General features: G+C 35.6%; 1 protein-coding gene across 1 annotated transcript in view; it reads right to left on the bottom strand.

Annotated features, from left to right (window-relative positions):
• RNF128 (ring finger protein 128) overlaps window positions 1-10,834 on the bottom strand; it is a 106,017-nt gene extending 95,183 nt beyond the window's left edge. The window contains exon 1 of the mRNA XM_054473129.1: window positions 10,429-10,834. Coding sequence (XP_054329104.1) covers window positions 10,429-10,834 — 406 coding nt within the window. The remainder of the gene's footprint in view (window positions 1-10,428) is intronic.
• Window positions 10,835-17,415: the final 6,581 nt, after the last annotated feature.

Here is a 17,415-nt window from a genome sequence, read left to right as displayed (position 1 = left end):
GAGGCATCATGCTACCTGACTTCAAACTATACTACAAGGCTACAGTAACCAAAACAGCATGGTACTGGTACCAAAACAGAGATATAGATCAATGGAACAGAACAGAGCCCTCAGAAATAACGCCGCATATCTACAACTATCTGATCTTTGACAAACCTGAGAAAAACAGGCAAAGGGGAAAGGATTTCCTATTTAATAAATGGTGCTGGGAAAACTGGCTAGCCATATGTAGAAAGCTGAAACTGGATCCCTTCCTTACACCTTATACAAAGATCAATTCAAGATGGATTAAAGACTTAAATGTTAGACCTAAAACCATAAAAACCCTAGAAGAAAACCTAGGCATTACCATTCAGGACACAGGCATGGGCAAGGACTTCATGTCTAAAACACCAAAAGCAATGGCAACGACAGCCAAAATTGACAAATGGGATCTAATTAAACTGAAGAGCTTCTGCACAGCAAAAGAAACTACCATCAGAGTGAACAGGCAACCTACAAAATGGGAGAAAATTTTCGCAACCTACTCATCTGACAAAGGGCTAATATCCAGAATCTACAATGAACTCCAACAAACTTACAAGAAAAAAACAAACAACCCCATCAAAAAGTGGGCGAAGGACATGAACAGACACTTCTCAAAAGAAGACATTTATGCAGCCAAAAAACACATGAAAAAATGCTCACCATCACTGGCCATCAGAGAAATGCAAATCAAAACCACAATGAGATACCATCTCACACCAGTTAGAATGGCAATCATTAAAAAGTCAGGAAACAACAGGTGCTGGAGAGGATGTGGAGAAATAGGAACACTTTTACACTGTTGATGGGACTGTAAACTAGTTCAACCTTTGTGGAAGTCAGTGTGGCGACTCCTCAGGGATCTAGAACTAGAAATACCATTTGACTCAGCCATCCCATTACTGGGTATATACCCAAAGGATTATAAATCATGCTGCTATAAAGACACATGCACACGTATGTTTATAGCGGCACTATTCACAATAGCAAAGACTTGGAACCAACCCAATGTCCAACAATAATAGACTGGATTAAGAAAATGTGGCACATATACACCATGGAATACTATGCAGCCATAAAAAATGATGAGTTCATGTCCTTTGTAGGGACATGGATGAAATTGGAAATCATCATTCTCAGTAAACTATCGCAAGAACAAAAAACCAAACACCGCATATTCTCACTCATAGGTGGGAATTGAACAATGAGAACACATGGACATAGGAAGGGGATATTAGGTTTCAGACCTCAGCTTTGAAACATACTAGCTGTATGACCATGGCAAATTTAACCAATCTCTCTGTGCCTCAGTTTTCTTATATATAAAATGGAGATACTGACACTATGTACCTCATAGGAGTTGTTGGGATGATTACACTGAGACGAATGCTTGGCACATAGCTAACAGAGTACTTACTATTAACAACTGCCTTCATAAAGGGGAAGGAAAAACAGATACTTTAACAGGTACATTACTGAAAGAAATAAAGAGTTCCAATTTATTATGAGAAATGATGCTGAGACAGTCATTCAAAATATAAATGGAAAGCAAGTGAATTATTAAGGAAATTTTCATTTCTCTTTGTTCTTTCCACAGGGGAGATGTCAATGTATTGATTATTGCTAGAGACGAATTTACTTAACTACATTGTGTTACTATCATTGCATATTAAGGTCATTAGCTAGGTCATGCTGAGAATATATGTCATTAAAAATTTAGGCAAAAATATGATATACATCTAAAACTCTAAAAAGTTACAGTTAACATTACTATATTGTTAAATATTTACATTACAATTAACATTACTATACTGTTGAATATTTATGTGCTCAAAGCATGTCCTGAGCATGGGTGGAACAGGTTGTTGCTTGCATGATGTGATGAGGGACACTCTGAAACATCATCTCCTGGAATTCACTCTTCCACTGTTCTGTCAAAGGTCCTGATATCACCAGTAAGAAATCTGTTTTGTTTTTCCTTTAAGGCATATTGTTTCTAGGTGCAACAAGTAAATCTTTCCCCCAACTTTATCAAAATAGCACCTGAATATCGAAAAATTTTCTAAATAAGTAGCCATAAAACTTGCAAGTTTAGACAGAAACAGACATAATTTGTTTATATGATGTCCTTGCTGCCTAGGGAATGTACTCTTGAATGAAGGAAGAGAGGTAGCTGGGGTAAGAGCACTTGTGAACTGAGGACTACTGAAATGAGAGCGACAGAGAGAGAGTACTTAAGAGGAAGTAGCCTACTTTATGTAGTCTTGCTCAGGCATTGTTCTGTGTGTATTTACACACACACTCTTTTCTAATAATTGCAAGTAATTGTGGGGGAAATCTGTCTGAGCAGCAAATCATAATATAATAAATGAAACATTAAAAATTTAGGAGGAAGAGGCCAAGAGTTAAGCCAAGGATATGTTAATGAACAAATGGCACATGTTTAGATGCTTTCAAAATGTTCTTTGATTTTAAAATGGAGAAAAGGGAGATGAAATGTACTTGAAAGGGCTCACAGTAAATTTACTCATTTTGTTTTTATCTGGAAACTGGTGCTCAGAGGTACTATATCTTGATTTCCTTATAAACATACATTTTTATGCAATTATGTTTGTATGTGCCTGTACCCAGGGGAGGGGGGCACCTGGGCATTTGTGTGAAAGCATAAAAGAGGTACTAAAATCATTTGTTATTGTAAGTCAGGTAAAAAAAAAAAACTTATGATGTTTCAGAGATTCATGAATTCCAAGCATAGCTGAGTTATTTTCCAGGCGTAACATGTTATATACTTACTAATACATCCCATAATCATGTCAATTTTTAAAATAACTGTGTCATTCTTTAGTTGACTTGTGGTACAATGTAGTTGTCAAATATTTTGCTTAGAAACCTGTGTTTTTTGCCCATATATTTCTATTTTATATCTGTCTCTACATTTATTATTCTTTACTATTCACCATGGTACTTCATCTTGTTTTTAATAAATAATTTTCCTAACTTGTCAAGATGCTTTTACTGTTTGTTTGTGTCTTACAACTTGACACTCAACTTGGAGTCGCAGTGAAATTTCTTTTTCAATTGTTTTATCCAGGGCACTAATAAAATAGTATTTGGAAAATAACCCAAAATTGTCCCTTTTACCTATTGTTTCTTCTTTCCATACCTAATTTATGGAGATCATCTATTGTTTCTGTATACCACTTTATTATTTCTCGCAAGCTAACAGTAAACTATTGGATTTCCCTTTTGGGCATATCCTACATGGTGACTCTATTTGTATCTATCTACAGACAAACATATATGCATATATACATATATATTCATATTCTAGTTTACCCATAAGAATAACAAAATTAAAAAATCTTACTGAAGTCCTGAACCTTGATAAAGACTATCTCCCAGAAGCTTCTATCAAATAACATACTCAATGATAGAACGGTGGGTGCACTTTTTAATAAAGTCAAGAACAAGTCAAGGATGTATACTGTTATCACTATTGTAGCCCTAGACAATGGAATAAGACAATTGGAAAAATTAAGAGGTAGAATTAAAATAAAAGAAGAAGCAAAACTTTCTAGAGAAAATGATCACTTATCTTGAAAATTCAAGAGAATCAATGAATGAATTAATAAAATTAATAGGAGTTCAACAAGGTGGTCAGATGCAAGGTCAACAATAGTGATACAAGATCAATATCAATAGCTTTCTTATGTATCAGCAATAATTATGTTAATTGAAGTATTGTTTGTAAAAGAGCAGCACTGAAAACAACCCAAATGTCCATTGCTAGGGGACTGGTTAAATAAATTACGTGTGCGTATGCAATATTAATATAATGCAATAGTTAAAAGAATGAATTTGATTTAAATACAAATTTACTGACATGAACATAACTCCAGTTCCTATTGTTGAGTAGCTAAAGCAAGCTACAGAATAACTTTGTTAATATTGAAAATAAAACACAAATTGACTACGTGTTTTCTGTACGTATATATGCAAAAATGAATAGAAAAAGTCTGAAAGGTTACATACTGAATGAATAGCAATAGTTATCTCTTGAAAGGGTGCTGGAATTGGGGGTGGTAGTCAAGGGGAGACTTTAATTATATTGTTAGTATTTTTAATAGGAGAAACTACTCATTTATTACTTGTATCAGTAAAAATAAAAACAATTTAAAAAATACAATAGTTTGCCAAATTTACCAAACTTCATTTAAACTTGTCCATCTTTTCATATATAAAAGAGAATTGTTTTGTAGTTTCTTAAACTTTTATTCATTGAGCAAATAGTGAAGACCATGCACTATGCTCTGTACAATGGATACAATGGCAAACATGACAGACGTGGTCTTTGTCCTCCTGGAACTTACAATCTAGTGGGAGAAACAAATAATAAACAAATAAGAAAATAATTAGGCCAAGTGCGATGGCTCATGACTATAATCCCAGCACTTTGGGAAGTCGAGGCAGAAGGATTGCTTGAGACTAGGAGTTCAAGATCAGCCTGGGCAACACAGTGAGACCCCTGTCTCTAAAATAATAAAATTGCCTGATGTGATGACACAGGCCTGTGGTCCCAGCTACTTGGAAGGCTGAGACAGGAGGATTGCTTGAGCCCAGGGAGTTCGAGGCTTCAGTGAACTTTGTTTGTGCCACTGCACTCCAGCCTGGGTGACAGAGCAAGAACCGTATCAAAATAAATAAATAAATAAATAAATAAATTTAAAAAATAAATTAAAAAAGAAAATATACATTAAAATAAATTTTAACAAGAAAGAGCTGAAGGTTTTGATAGAAAATAATACGAATAAGGTCAAGGGAGACCTGTTAGAAGAAACATTTAAACTGGAATATGGAGTACCTGTTATGTGTGATAATGATGGTGGTGAGAGAGAGCAAGGCAAGTAAAAAGCGTCCCACGTGGAAAAAGCTTCACATGTTGGAGAAAATGTCCAAAGATCAGAGTGGTTGAAGCATTGTGAGGGAGAGGGAAAGAGTAGACTGTTAGGTTGGAGAGATAGGCAGAGGCCAGATCATGCAACTCCTTTTAGGCCTGATAAAATTTAGACTTTATTTGAAGAACAATGGAAAGTCACTGGGGAGCTCTGAGAAGAGGAGTGATGTGATCAACCTATATTTTTAGATCACTCTGGCTTCTGTGTAGAGAATATATGGGGTAGGTTGAGTAGAAGCAGGGAGCCCAGTTTGGAGGCTATTTGCAGTAGTCAGTGCGAGAGCTGGCAGTAGCCTGCACTAGACTAGTGGTAGTAGATAGACATGGTTATATTTTGGAGGCAGTGTTATGTGAAAAAAAATAATGAAGGAGAAGTGACTCAGGCAGAGGAGGCAGCAAATACAAAAGCTTGTGCTTATTTCTCTTAGTTAAAAAACAGAGAGAAAACCAGAGTGGCTGAGGCATGGTAATGCAGGGGAGAAGGGCATAGGATAAGGTCTGACTGTACACGATTAGCATCAAACCTTGTAGGCCTAGGCTCAAGGCCTGGATTTTATTCTAACTGGGGTGGAATTACATTTTCCACAGGATCACTTTGGCTGCTATGTGCTACAGAGGGGCGAGAATAGCAAGAGAGAACACTTAAGAAGCTATTGCAGTGGTCCAGGTGGGAGATGATTTTGGCCTGGGCTTGGATGGAGGCAGCAGAGGTGAAAAAGTGAATGGACTTAAGAAATGCTTGGAGGTAGGATCAAGAGAACTTTATGTTTAAGGAGATGTGGGAGCGAAGATGAGGAAGGCATCAGGAGTTACTTTCAGGCTGTCTGGCAAGGAAATGTTTAGTGGAATTGAGGCACTGAAACGAGCCCCGTGTGGCAAGAGTTCAGTGAGTAGAAGAGGAGGGAGTGAGAGGAAATGAGGTCACAGCAGTAGGCCAGATGATTCAGAGCTGGATAAAGTCTTGGAAAGAAGTTTGGATTTACCCTGAGTATCATGGGAAGCCACGGAAGGATTTTAAACAGAGTGAGATTTATTTTCTCTAAAAAGCCACTTTGGCTTATAGTCTGGAGATTGGGCTTGGAAGGGGACAAGAGTGGCAGGGAAATCAACTAGAAAGCTGTTGTAGAGGTCTAAGATAGAGTGAGTGGTGTCTTGGAGATGCACAGAATTAGACAGATTTGAGGCTCATTTGAAATGGAACTGATTAGTTTTCTTGAATTAAGCTCTTCTTTATGTACATATCTGAGTTAGTTTTACTGAAGTTTTTATCATCTTCTCACTTCATTTATATACCATGCTTTTATTTCCCCTTTTACTTCTAGAAAAGCATTTTTATAAAGCATGTGAGTTTGCTGTTATAATTAAACCCTTCCTTTTCATGCACTTCACTACTCTGGAATTGGTGAGTTTTGGGGATTCTGAATGCCGCACACTTCACTCTAATCCACTTCGTTGGACACAGCTGAAATGATAAAATGTAAAAACCATTTTATTCCTCCCAAATTACTGACCATACTGATATAAACTACATGCAAATCTAAGCATTTCTTAAAACATTTTACCTAAAAATAGCATATTTAACTTCCAAAGCTGACTGCTCAGCAAACAAGTACTTAACATGTTACGCGTCTTCTGCTTGGATAACTCAGGAGTCCTGAATTTTCTTGCATCTCTAGAATAGAACCGAAAGGCCATGTGTGCAGTGTTTGGAAAAGATTGTTAGGAAGTTACATACTTACTTAAGAACATGGTAAACATATCCTTTTATTTCCCACCTCATCAAAATGCCAAGTCAAAATCCCATTATTCCTTCTGGTAAGCTAGAATATGAAAATATATGTATATATACATGTATGTTTGTGTGTAGATAGATACAGATATATCCACCAATGCAGAATATAACCCAAAGGAGAAATCCAAGAGCAAATTAAGAAACTGCTACTGGACACAGCACAATGGGAAACTGAGTTAGAAGTTTACCTCCAAGTATTAGGCTATACACTATTCTTCCTCAGTGAAAGCTATTCTCTAACTGAAATTATCCCCTTCAGAAAAATAACACTCTTAGTAGGGAGGCTGTAAATAGACTGGACTCAAGAGTAAGGACATTCTGTATTTAAATCGTGAAACCACGTGAGACAAGGGGTGCAGAAGCATCCCTTAGACTTATCACGTCCCTTGAAGGCAACTTATAGGGGATGCGGAGGCACAGAAATGTGAAAGGACATGGGGGAAGAGAGTATATTTGCACAACAGTACGAGGGTGGCTGAAGTAGATTGTCAGTGAGAAAGAGACAAGTTGCTCCTGATATTTAGGACCTAGCCTGGCACTCTCAATTAAGCCTCGACATTTTCTTGTTGAATATAAACCATCTCACGAAACATCAACATTAGAGAAGGTCAATCTGTGACTATGACAGATCAAAACAAACAAAAAAGACCACTCCATAATCAGATCTGAACACAGACAAAATATGGACAGTGTCCACGCCACAAAAATTACCAAATATTCCTCTATTCTGGCTAATAAGGGTAACTACCAAATATCTCTCTATTCTGGCTAATAAGGATAACTACCAAATATCTCTCTATTCTGGCTAATAAGGGTAACTATTGCTTCTTTACCAATTACAGCTTTAGCCATGGGCTAGTCTTCCCCACTTATAAAAAAGGTTTATTTAGGAACCTAAACACAGAACCACAACTTACTGGCAGCCTCCAAGTTCAGAACAAGGCCAGCTAGGGTGGCCAACTTGTCACAGTTTTCCCAGGAATTTCCTGGTTTAACATTAAGAGTCCCACATCCCAAGAAACCTTCAATCTCAAGTAAACTAGAATGGTTGGTTAACAGCCACCTTCCTTCAACTCTCCCCCAAAACACCTAAAGCAAGCCCAAATCCTGCAAGTCCTTTTTAACACCCTCTTACTAGGATGCCCTATGGTTTTCCATGGTGTGTGCTCTTCCAATTGCTGCAACAAGTAATAAATCTACCTTTTTAAACTACAGGTCTGTTGCTAGTGGTCTTTGGCTGGAGAGCATTGACATTAGAAAGAAGTAAAGAGACACAACATTGTGGAAGTGCTTAGTAAGACCTAGTACAGGAAAATGGGACTGAAGGAATGAGGAGGTAGGGGGAGCCAGGGAAGAGTAGAAGAGTACAAGGGCCTGAGGGGGCTACAGTGTGATTTTCTGAAAAGGTGGTTTTTAGGGGGTAATACAAGATGAGATGACAGAAGGTGAAACCGTGAGCTTTATTGTAGGAGGATTTCCCACATCCTCTGTGTCAAAACAAAACAAAACACGAATGAAAAGACAGCAACAACAAACAAAATGTTGGCATAAAATAATGACAGTCTTTAATGATCTAGTGTCTGGTCATCTAGTTTTCATATCCACACTTGATTCCTTATGTTTGTCAACTGCATCACTGAATAGTTTTTATATAAGGGAAATTTCTAGGAAGGAAAAAATCCAATGGCACACTAGTTGGCAGGTCTTAAAAGGGCAAAATTCCAAATTTAGTTTTAATTCTTTGGGGTTGATATCATCATATGTTAAAAAACAACGTTCATTAAATAAAATAAACACACTATAACAGTGCCTGAAATATAATAAATGCCAATAAATGTTAACTATCACAGTTATGGTCATTATGCTATCTTTTTCAATGTGTTTATTTTAAAACAATACTGCAATTGCAGTTTTAAACAAAAGTGCAATACTGTAGCTTTAAAAATATTTTTGATCATGTGTCTTTGGTTATATTGGAGGTATATATTGAATGATAAGTCTAACTGCCTCCTTTTTAAAACTCTGTTCAGAGTCACATATTCAAATGATTATGCACATGTTTCTTTTGGAGAGATTTACTGTGAGTGATCTTTGGTAAATATTCCAAATTTACTGGCAGGGTACCTACATTCTACTAGATATTGGTCCCTAATACAGGTTGCAAAGAAAGTTTTGAAAACAGGGCTACTATTTAGTTTGATACTGTTTGTATTTCAAAAATAGCAGGAGAGTGAATAAGTAGAATGTGTTCGTGCAAAAGGAAACCCAGAGTATTCAGAATCTCTAAGTTTAAATGTATAGCAAGTTGGTTCCTTAGGACAGATTTAATTCCTAAGTTTTATCAGAAAATGGCATTGGTTTCTTTCTACAAAAATGAAAGTCACTCGTAAAAACACAGGAACAGGCAGGGAATGCTTATGAAATGCTCTTAGATAGAAAATAATATAAAATGTGAATGTCCGAGCTCTTGCAGTGTCCAGGATGTGTCACAAAAGGTAGCACATGGAGTTTTGTTACATCTACAGTAATTTTGTACTGCTGAAGTTCATCTTACTTTTTTTTTGATGCTTAGCGAAATAAGCAGTTTGGTTTTCAAATAGTAGTACTAAACAGTGATATTGTATGTGTACAACTTGGAACGTTCCAAGCACCATACTATTCTTAACATAAGTTTGATTTTCTCCTTTTCATAATTCTAAAATCTGTTTAATTTAATTTGCATTAATTTTCTTAGAGGCCAAATTTGGCAATAACACCAATTATCAAAATTTTGTATTCATTTACTGTCAGCTCTTGCCTTGATTGAAATTATTCCTTTTTTTTTTTTAGAACAAGTCTGATAAAAACACACATACCTATCCACAGTGAACAAAATGGGATTCAGAAGTTTACTTCTTCATTGGTTTAAGAATCTATTTACTTAGAAACTGTTTTTTCAAATAAATAAAATAAAAACCAGTAATTTTCAGAAGTAACTCCTTTAAAAAGTTAATAAATTAGAAGTTTCTATTTACTTAAGAAGCCATTAGTAAATATTTCTAAGGGAAATCTTTATTTTCTTTGTGAATTACAGTGTTATCCTATTTCTGCCATACACTTTTCAATGGGTAACATCATTTTTTTGCAGAGTAGTTTCATTTGTATCAGTCCCGCAAAAAGATTCAAATCTTACAAGCATAGAGTAGAGTCAAGTTCTCATTTCTATAACATTTTACACACTTATAATATGCTATTATTTAAGCATAATGAAACTGTTTTGCAGTTTCACAAACTTGAAAACATACAATCCCTTTTGCAGGAGAAAATAAATCAAACTGAGAAGTGCAAATTAATAATGAAATTAAATTTTTTAATGTTTAGAGGTAAAGGCACAGTTTATTAAAAAGCAATTCACGATATAATGCCCACTGAGGAAACTTATATTGCTAGGAAAACATGAAAGAAAATAGGAATCACTTCATGAATTGCTACTGTCTTTGGAACAAATTAATTAAAAATATTAAATAATAATAAAGTAATTACAAGTCGTGCCAGGCAAGAAAATTTAAAGTAAAATTATTTTACAACCTTGTTGCCAGATCCTAGAGCAGTTCTAGATGGAAATACCACTCTAAGATAAACGGACATTAACTCTCTTTGTGAATCAATTATTACTTACCAAAATTTGCCATCTGTATCGTCTGATTGCCAGTCTCTGGAGCATTGTAAATCACAACAGCATCAGCATTTCTTCTGCCCGCTGTTTGAATTTTTTCTGAAAATGTACAATTACCTCTTTCTATCAGCGCAATCCAGGGCTTCTTAGTATTACTAAACTCAGTGTTGTGGTCACAAGCTTGGTAGTTATTGTTCTTAGGGATGCCTACAACTCCCATAGCATTAGCCACTGGTGAAGCTAATCCATAAACACCACATTCACATGTCTCTATTGCAGTGTAGTTGCTGGTTTCATTGTAATAAGTCACAGTCACATAGGCGGTCATTGAAAAAGATGCTGTAATTTTAAGTAAAAAGGTAAAAATTACAAGGAGCCAAAAAAAACTGGACCTATTCTCCTGGTTCATTGCTCATTCATTTGAGCATAAAATTTAAGATGTTTGCTGATATTTCCAACTATCAGTTACTATTGTCCACTCACGTCCCTGCTGAACAGAAGTTTGAAATTTCAGTTGCACGTAGGTAACTGATCTCACCTCTAGCAACATAACCTCTGGATATATCAGCTCTATTTCACTTTAGTTATCTACATTCCCCTTTGCTTGCCACTCCTCCAACTGTACACACAGGCAACGCTTAACCAGGACTATCTTAGTAATAAATAACACCATCAACTTTATTTTACATGTCAACTTATTAGGATTGGATGACTTCCTGCAGTACATTTTCTTTTTCTTCTTACTGTTCCAACTAATGCACTTTCATAAACATGGAGTGGATTGGAATGAGGAACTGGACTCTGGGGAATCCCACGTGACAAGGCTGAAAGTTACCTCTCTCAGAATATCTAAAACACTAAACTGGTTTGCCAAGCCCTGCTGAAATATGCTATCAACCAGTTCAGCTGGGAGTAAGTTAAGATCCATGAGTTTAATTGCTATGGCATTAGTAGAATGAATTTTACTGCTTTTTTCTTTTCTAACTTCTCTCTCTCTCTCTCTCTCTCTCTCTGTGTGTGTGTGTGTGTGTTTTCTTAGCAGGCTCCCCAAGGGATATCCTCTGTTACCTTGTTTATTCGTTGGAAAACAAACATATTTCAGTAGCTAGAATTCCTTCCCTTTCAAGTATAGTGCCTTGCCCATGGCAGGCACTCAAATATTTGTTGATTGATACCTGTGAGTTGCTGCATTCCATTAATTTTTGTGCCCCATGTGTTATACTCTAAAAAAGTTTGTTTAAGGTTTAATTTTTAACATTTACATTTTTAAAGTTTTAGTTCTCCCAGATGTATAGACAACTTTATTTATTTCATTGCTTCCTTTAGTTCAAGCTCTGTTTTTATTCAGGAGCACACTGGACACTAACAGCATTAGGACACATACGCTACGGGGTCAACTGGTCTGTGAAAATTGCTGGTATGGGGAGATTGCAATGTGTGCCAAGGGCTGGTGAAGGAATAGATGAACAAACAAGACAAACAGAGATATCAGGAGTCTGACTGGGCCAAGAGTCAGCAAACTAGACAAACAGGCATCAGGCTGCCAGGGAAGCAAAAAGCTACCAGGTCAAAAGGAAGGTGGGTACAATGGTAGTCCAAGGTCCAAGTCAGGTAATCTGGAATCAGGAAGGTTTACTAGAGTCAAGGGGACAGGACAACCGAAAATAAAAAAATAGGAGACGTTGTTGATGGAGGTGGTCAATGAAGCTGTTTCTTCTCCTTACTTGTCTGCTTTTAAACATCTGAAATATCAGTGTTGGAGTGGACCCTGCAGGTGAGAGTTAACAGTTCACACCACTCAGCAGAGGGAAGGAGTTCAGGGAATCAGCAGCAGAACCTGCTGAATAAATCCCAGCAGATGTAAAATACAAATATGAACCTTGCTGTCATATCATAGCTGCCAATTACTCATTAGCGTACCCTCCCATAGTACCTGGTACTACCAGCATGATACACTTAGCAACAACCTAATAATTCATATAATTGAACCGAAAAGATTAAAGGTCTTGTGTATTATCTTATGGTCAATTTAAGAGTAAACACAAATAGTTCATTATTTTCCTACCAGCTCTATCATTTTGATATGTTTTTAAGATCACAATAAAGCCTGTATTCACCAGAGAAAATTATCAGACTAAAAACAGAAATGTTATTATTGTTATTACAAGTGTTGTCAAAACCATTAGCTTAGAGATTGCTGATGGACAGTCTTTTGTGATAAATTCAACATCAACATTCAACATTTAAATAATTAGTAAAATCCCAGAAATTCGATCTATCCTTTTCTGCCAGTTATTAAATTACTCCTTAAAAAACCTTCTCATAAAAAAATTTAAAAGCAGATTAGTGAGAAGTTACTTAAATCCATTAGAAGTCAAATTTTAAAAAATAATATTTCTTTGTTTATCTTAAAATTTCTTTTCATTATTCTGTGTAGGGATTTTTTCTTAGTTACATGATCATATTTATATATTTTTAAATTAGTTTTTCATTTAATATCTCAGTCATTATATATTTTATCTTATAATCTTTGTAGACAATCTTTGTTGGATAAATGATATTCCATTATGGAAATACCTCGGTTTACTTAGTCATTCCATTTTTGTTTGCTTGGTCAAAATTTTAAATAATATTTTTGCTATTATCATTTTGTTATAATAACTTTTTCTGTGTTTAAGATTATATCCTAACAGATTTTTTCAGTGGATTTAATAGGTTGAAGTTTTGAACATTTAAAAAATCTTAACACATTTTACGTATTCAGGAAACAATTCAGGATACAAATACACTAAGGAAAAGCTCTCCTGCCTTATTCCTCCTCCCATGTCTCCAAGGTAGTTACCAGAGGCTGGGAAGGGAAGGAGGAGGGAGTGATGAAGAGAAGTTGGTTAATGGGTACAAGAATACAGTTAGCTAGAAGGAAGAAGTTCTAGTATTCGATAGTACAGAAGGGTGAATATAGTTAGCAACAGTGTATGGTATATTTCAAAACAGCTAGAAGAGAAGAATTGTAATGATCCCAACATAAAGAAAAGATAAATGTTTGAGGTAATGGATATCCCAATTACCCTGATTTTATCAATATACATTGCATGTGTCAAAATGTCACATGTACTCCATAAACATGCACAACTATAATCTATCAATAAAAAATAGAAAAAGGCCAGGCACGGTGGCTCATGCCTGTAATCTCAGCATTTTGGGAGGCAGAGGTGAGCAGATTGCTTGAGCCCTGGAGTTTGAGACAACCCTGGGCAACATGGTGAAACCCCATCTCTACCAAAAAAAAAAAAAAAAAATAGCTGGTGTGGTGGTGTGCATCTGTGGTCCCAGCTACTTGGGAGGCTGAGGCAGGAGGATTGCTTGAGCCTGGGAGGTCGAGGCTACAGTGAGCTGAGATTGCGCCACTGCACTTCAGCCTGGGTGACAGAGTGACTCTGTCTCAAAAAACAAAACAAGACAAAACAAAACAACCCAAGAAGGCACCATTCAATAAACGGTGATGGGACAATTGGCTAGTCAGTTAAAGAAGGAAAATAATCAGTTTGCTCCCCATTTCCTCCTCACAAAACACCCAAATAAATTACAGTTGGATTAAGTAATAATGTTTCTTGAAAAATTAAGAATTTTTTAAAACCAGCAGGCACAGACCTGGGTATTTATTAAACCTTGTGAAAGGGAAAAATCATATCATATCAGTGGAAAAAATTAAAGTGGAACATTTGCCCACTCAACAATGTTAAACTATTTTAAATAGGCAGTGATACATTGGGGAAATATTTGTAGCAAATGCCCCAAAGATATTTTATTACATGTTATTAAAGATCTTATACCCATGGAAAGCAAAGCAAATTAAAGAATAATATGCATACTATGACTTTATTTTGGTAATAAAACCAAGCCTTTTTTGTATCTTTAAAAAGAAGTGTAATTGTATACACAAACAAGGAGAAAGGTAGGAAGGCACACCCAGGCCTTTACCACTGGCTCCCTGTTAAATAATCTGAACATACTAGTTTCAAATCTTGACATATTTTTGCACAAGTTAAATCATGAAGTTCTGAAAAAAGGACAACTTGGTTGGGTGCAGTGGCTCATGCCTGTAATCCCAGCACTTTGGGAGGCTGAGGCTGGCGGATTGCTTGAGCTCAGGAGTTCGAGACCAGCCTGGGCAACAAGACGAAACCCCGTCTCTCTATATATATATTTAAAAAAATACAAATAAAATAAATTTTAAACAATGACAACTTTCCCATAACATCTCGTGCCAGTGTTGGTGTAATAAGAGAACATTCCTAAGCTATTATGTTACACTGCACTGGAGGTTGAAGTACATAACTTAAACTTGAAAAAAAATGTTTGTGTGTGGGTAGGTGTATATATTCATGGGGAACATGAGATATTTGAATACAGGCATGCAATGTGTAGAAATCACATCAGGGCAAATGGGATATCCATCACCTCAAGTATTTATCTTCACTTTGTGTTATAAACAATCAAATTATACTCTTCTGGTTATTTGTAAATGTACAACAAATTGTTCCTCTGTTGTGCTATCAAATACTAGATCTTATTCATTCTACCTAACTATATTTTTGTACCCGACAACCATCCCTGCTTCTTCCCTCTGCACTACTCTTGCAGGCCTTGTAACCAACCTTTATCTTTCTATATCCATGAATTCAATTGTTTTAATTTTTATCTTCCACAAATAAGTGAGAACATGCAAAGTTTGTCTTTCTGTGCCTGGCTTATTTCACTTAACATGATGATCTCCAGTTCTACCTATGTTGTTGCAAATGACAGAACCTTATTCTTTTTATAGTGCTCTATTATGTATATATACCACATTTTCTTTATTCATTCGTCTGTTGATGGACGCTTAAGTTGATTCCAAATCATGGTTATTGTGAATAGTGCTGCAATAAACATAGGGGTATAGATATATCTTCGATATGTTGAGTTCCTTTCTTTTGTATATAGACCCAACAATGGGATTGCTGGATCTTATGGCAGTTCTAGTTTAGTTTTTTGAGGAACCTCCAAACTGTTCTCTACAGTAGTTGTACTAGTTTACATTTCCACCAACATTATATGAGAGTTCTCTTTTCTCCACATCTTCATCAGTATTAATTATTGCCTGTCTTTTGGATAAAAGCCATTTTAACTGGGGTAAGATGATATCTCATTGTAGTTTTGTTTTGCATTTCTCTGATGATCAGTGATGTTGAGTACATTTTCGTGAATCTGTTTGCCATTCGTATGTCTTCTTTTGAGAAATCTTTTATCAGATCTTTTGCCCATTTTGATTGGATTATTAGATTTTGTCCTGTAAGTTGCTTTTGTTCCTTATATATTTTGGTTATTAATCCCTAGTTTATAGATGAATAGTTTTCAAATATTTTCTCCCATTTTGTGAATTGTCTCTTCGCTTTGTTGATTGTTTCCTTTGCTGTGCAGAAGCTTTTTAACTTGATGTGAACTCATTTTTTATTTGATTGCCTGTGCTTGTAGAGTATTACTCAAGAAATCTTTGCCCTGTCCAATGACCTGGAGAGTTTCCGCAATGTTTTCTTGCAGTAGTTTCAGAGTTTGAAGTCTTAGATTTAAATCTTTAATTGATTTTGATTTGATTTTTGTATATGGTGAGAGATAGGGTCTAGTTTTATTCCTCTGCGTATGGATATCCAGTTTTCCCATCACCATTTATTGAAGAGACTGTCCATTCCCCAATGTATGTTCTTGGTGTATTTGTTGAAAATGAGTTCACTTTAGATGTATGGATTTATTTCTGGTTTCTCTATTCTGTTCCTTTGGTCTCTGTGTCTGTTTTCATACCAGTGCCATGCTGTTCTGGTTACTATAGCTGTGTAGTACAATTTGAAGTCAGGTAATGTGATTCTGCCAGTTTTGTTCTTTTTGTTCAGGATCACTTTGGCTATTCTGAATCTTTTGGGGTTTTATATAAATATTAGGAATTTTCATTTTCTCTTTGTGAAGAATGTCATTGGTATTTTAGTAGGGATTGTGTTTAATCCCGTAGATCGCTTTGGGTATTGTGGACATTTTAACAATTTTGGTTCTTCCAATCCATAAACATGGACTATCTTTTCATTTTTTTTTTTGGCCTCTTCAATTTCTTAAGTCAATGTTTTATAGTTTTCATTTTAGAGGTATGTTATTTCTTTGATTAAGTTTACTCCTCTGTATTTTATTTTGTTTTTAGCTTTGGTAAGTGGAATAAATTTTTTGGTCTCCTTTTCAGATTGTTTGCTATCAGCATATAGAAATGCTACTAACTTTTTTTATGTTGATTTTGTATCCTGCAATGTTACTGAATTTATTTATCTGTTCTAATAGTTTTCGGTGGAATCTTTAGATTTTCCTACTACAAGATCATATCATCAGCAAAGAAGGATAATTTGACTTTTTCCTTGCCAATTTAAATGCCCTTTATTTCTTTCTCTTGTCTGATTGTTCTAGGTAGGATTCTCAGTACAATGTTGAATAATAGTGGTGAAAGTGGGCATCCTTGTCATGTTCCAGATCTTAGAGGAAATACTTTCAGTTTTTCCCCGTTCAACATGATACTTGCAATGGGTCTGTTATATATAGCTTTTATTGTGTTGAGGTATGTTCTTTCTACACGCAGTTCTTTGAAGGTTTTTATCATGAAGGGGTGTTGAACTTTATCATAATGTTTTTAAGCATCAATTGAAATGATCATATGGTTTTTGTCCTTTATTCTGTTGACATGACGTATCACATTGATTGACCTTTTTATGTTGAGCCATCCTTGCATCCTTGGGATAAATCCCTCTTAGTCATGATGAGTGAACTTTTTAATGTGTTGTTGAATTTGGTTTGCTAGTATTTTGTTGAGGATTTTTGCATGAATGTATATCAGGGATATTGGCCTGTAGTTTTCTTTTTGTTTATTTATCTTTTTCTGGTTTTGGTATCAAGTTAATACTGGCCTCATAGGAGTTT

Source organism: Pongo pygmaeus, chromosome X (assembly GCF_028885625.2).
Source record: "Pongo pygmaeus isolate AG05252 chromosome X, NHGRI_mPonPyg2-v2.0_pri, whole genome shotgun sequence".
NCBI classification, from domain to species: Eukaryota; Metazoa; Chordata; class Mammalia; order Primates; family Hominidae; genus Pongo; species Pongo pygmaeus.
The sequence above is the reverse complement of the archived record's forward strand: the minus strand, read 5'-3'. Positions and strand labels throughout refer to the sequence as shown.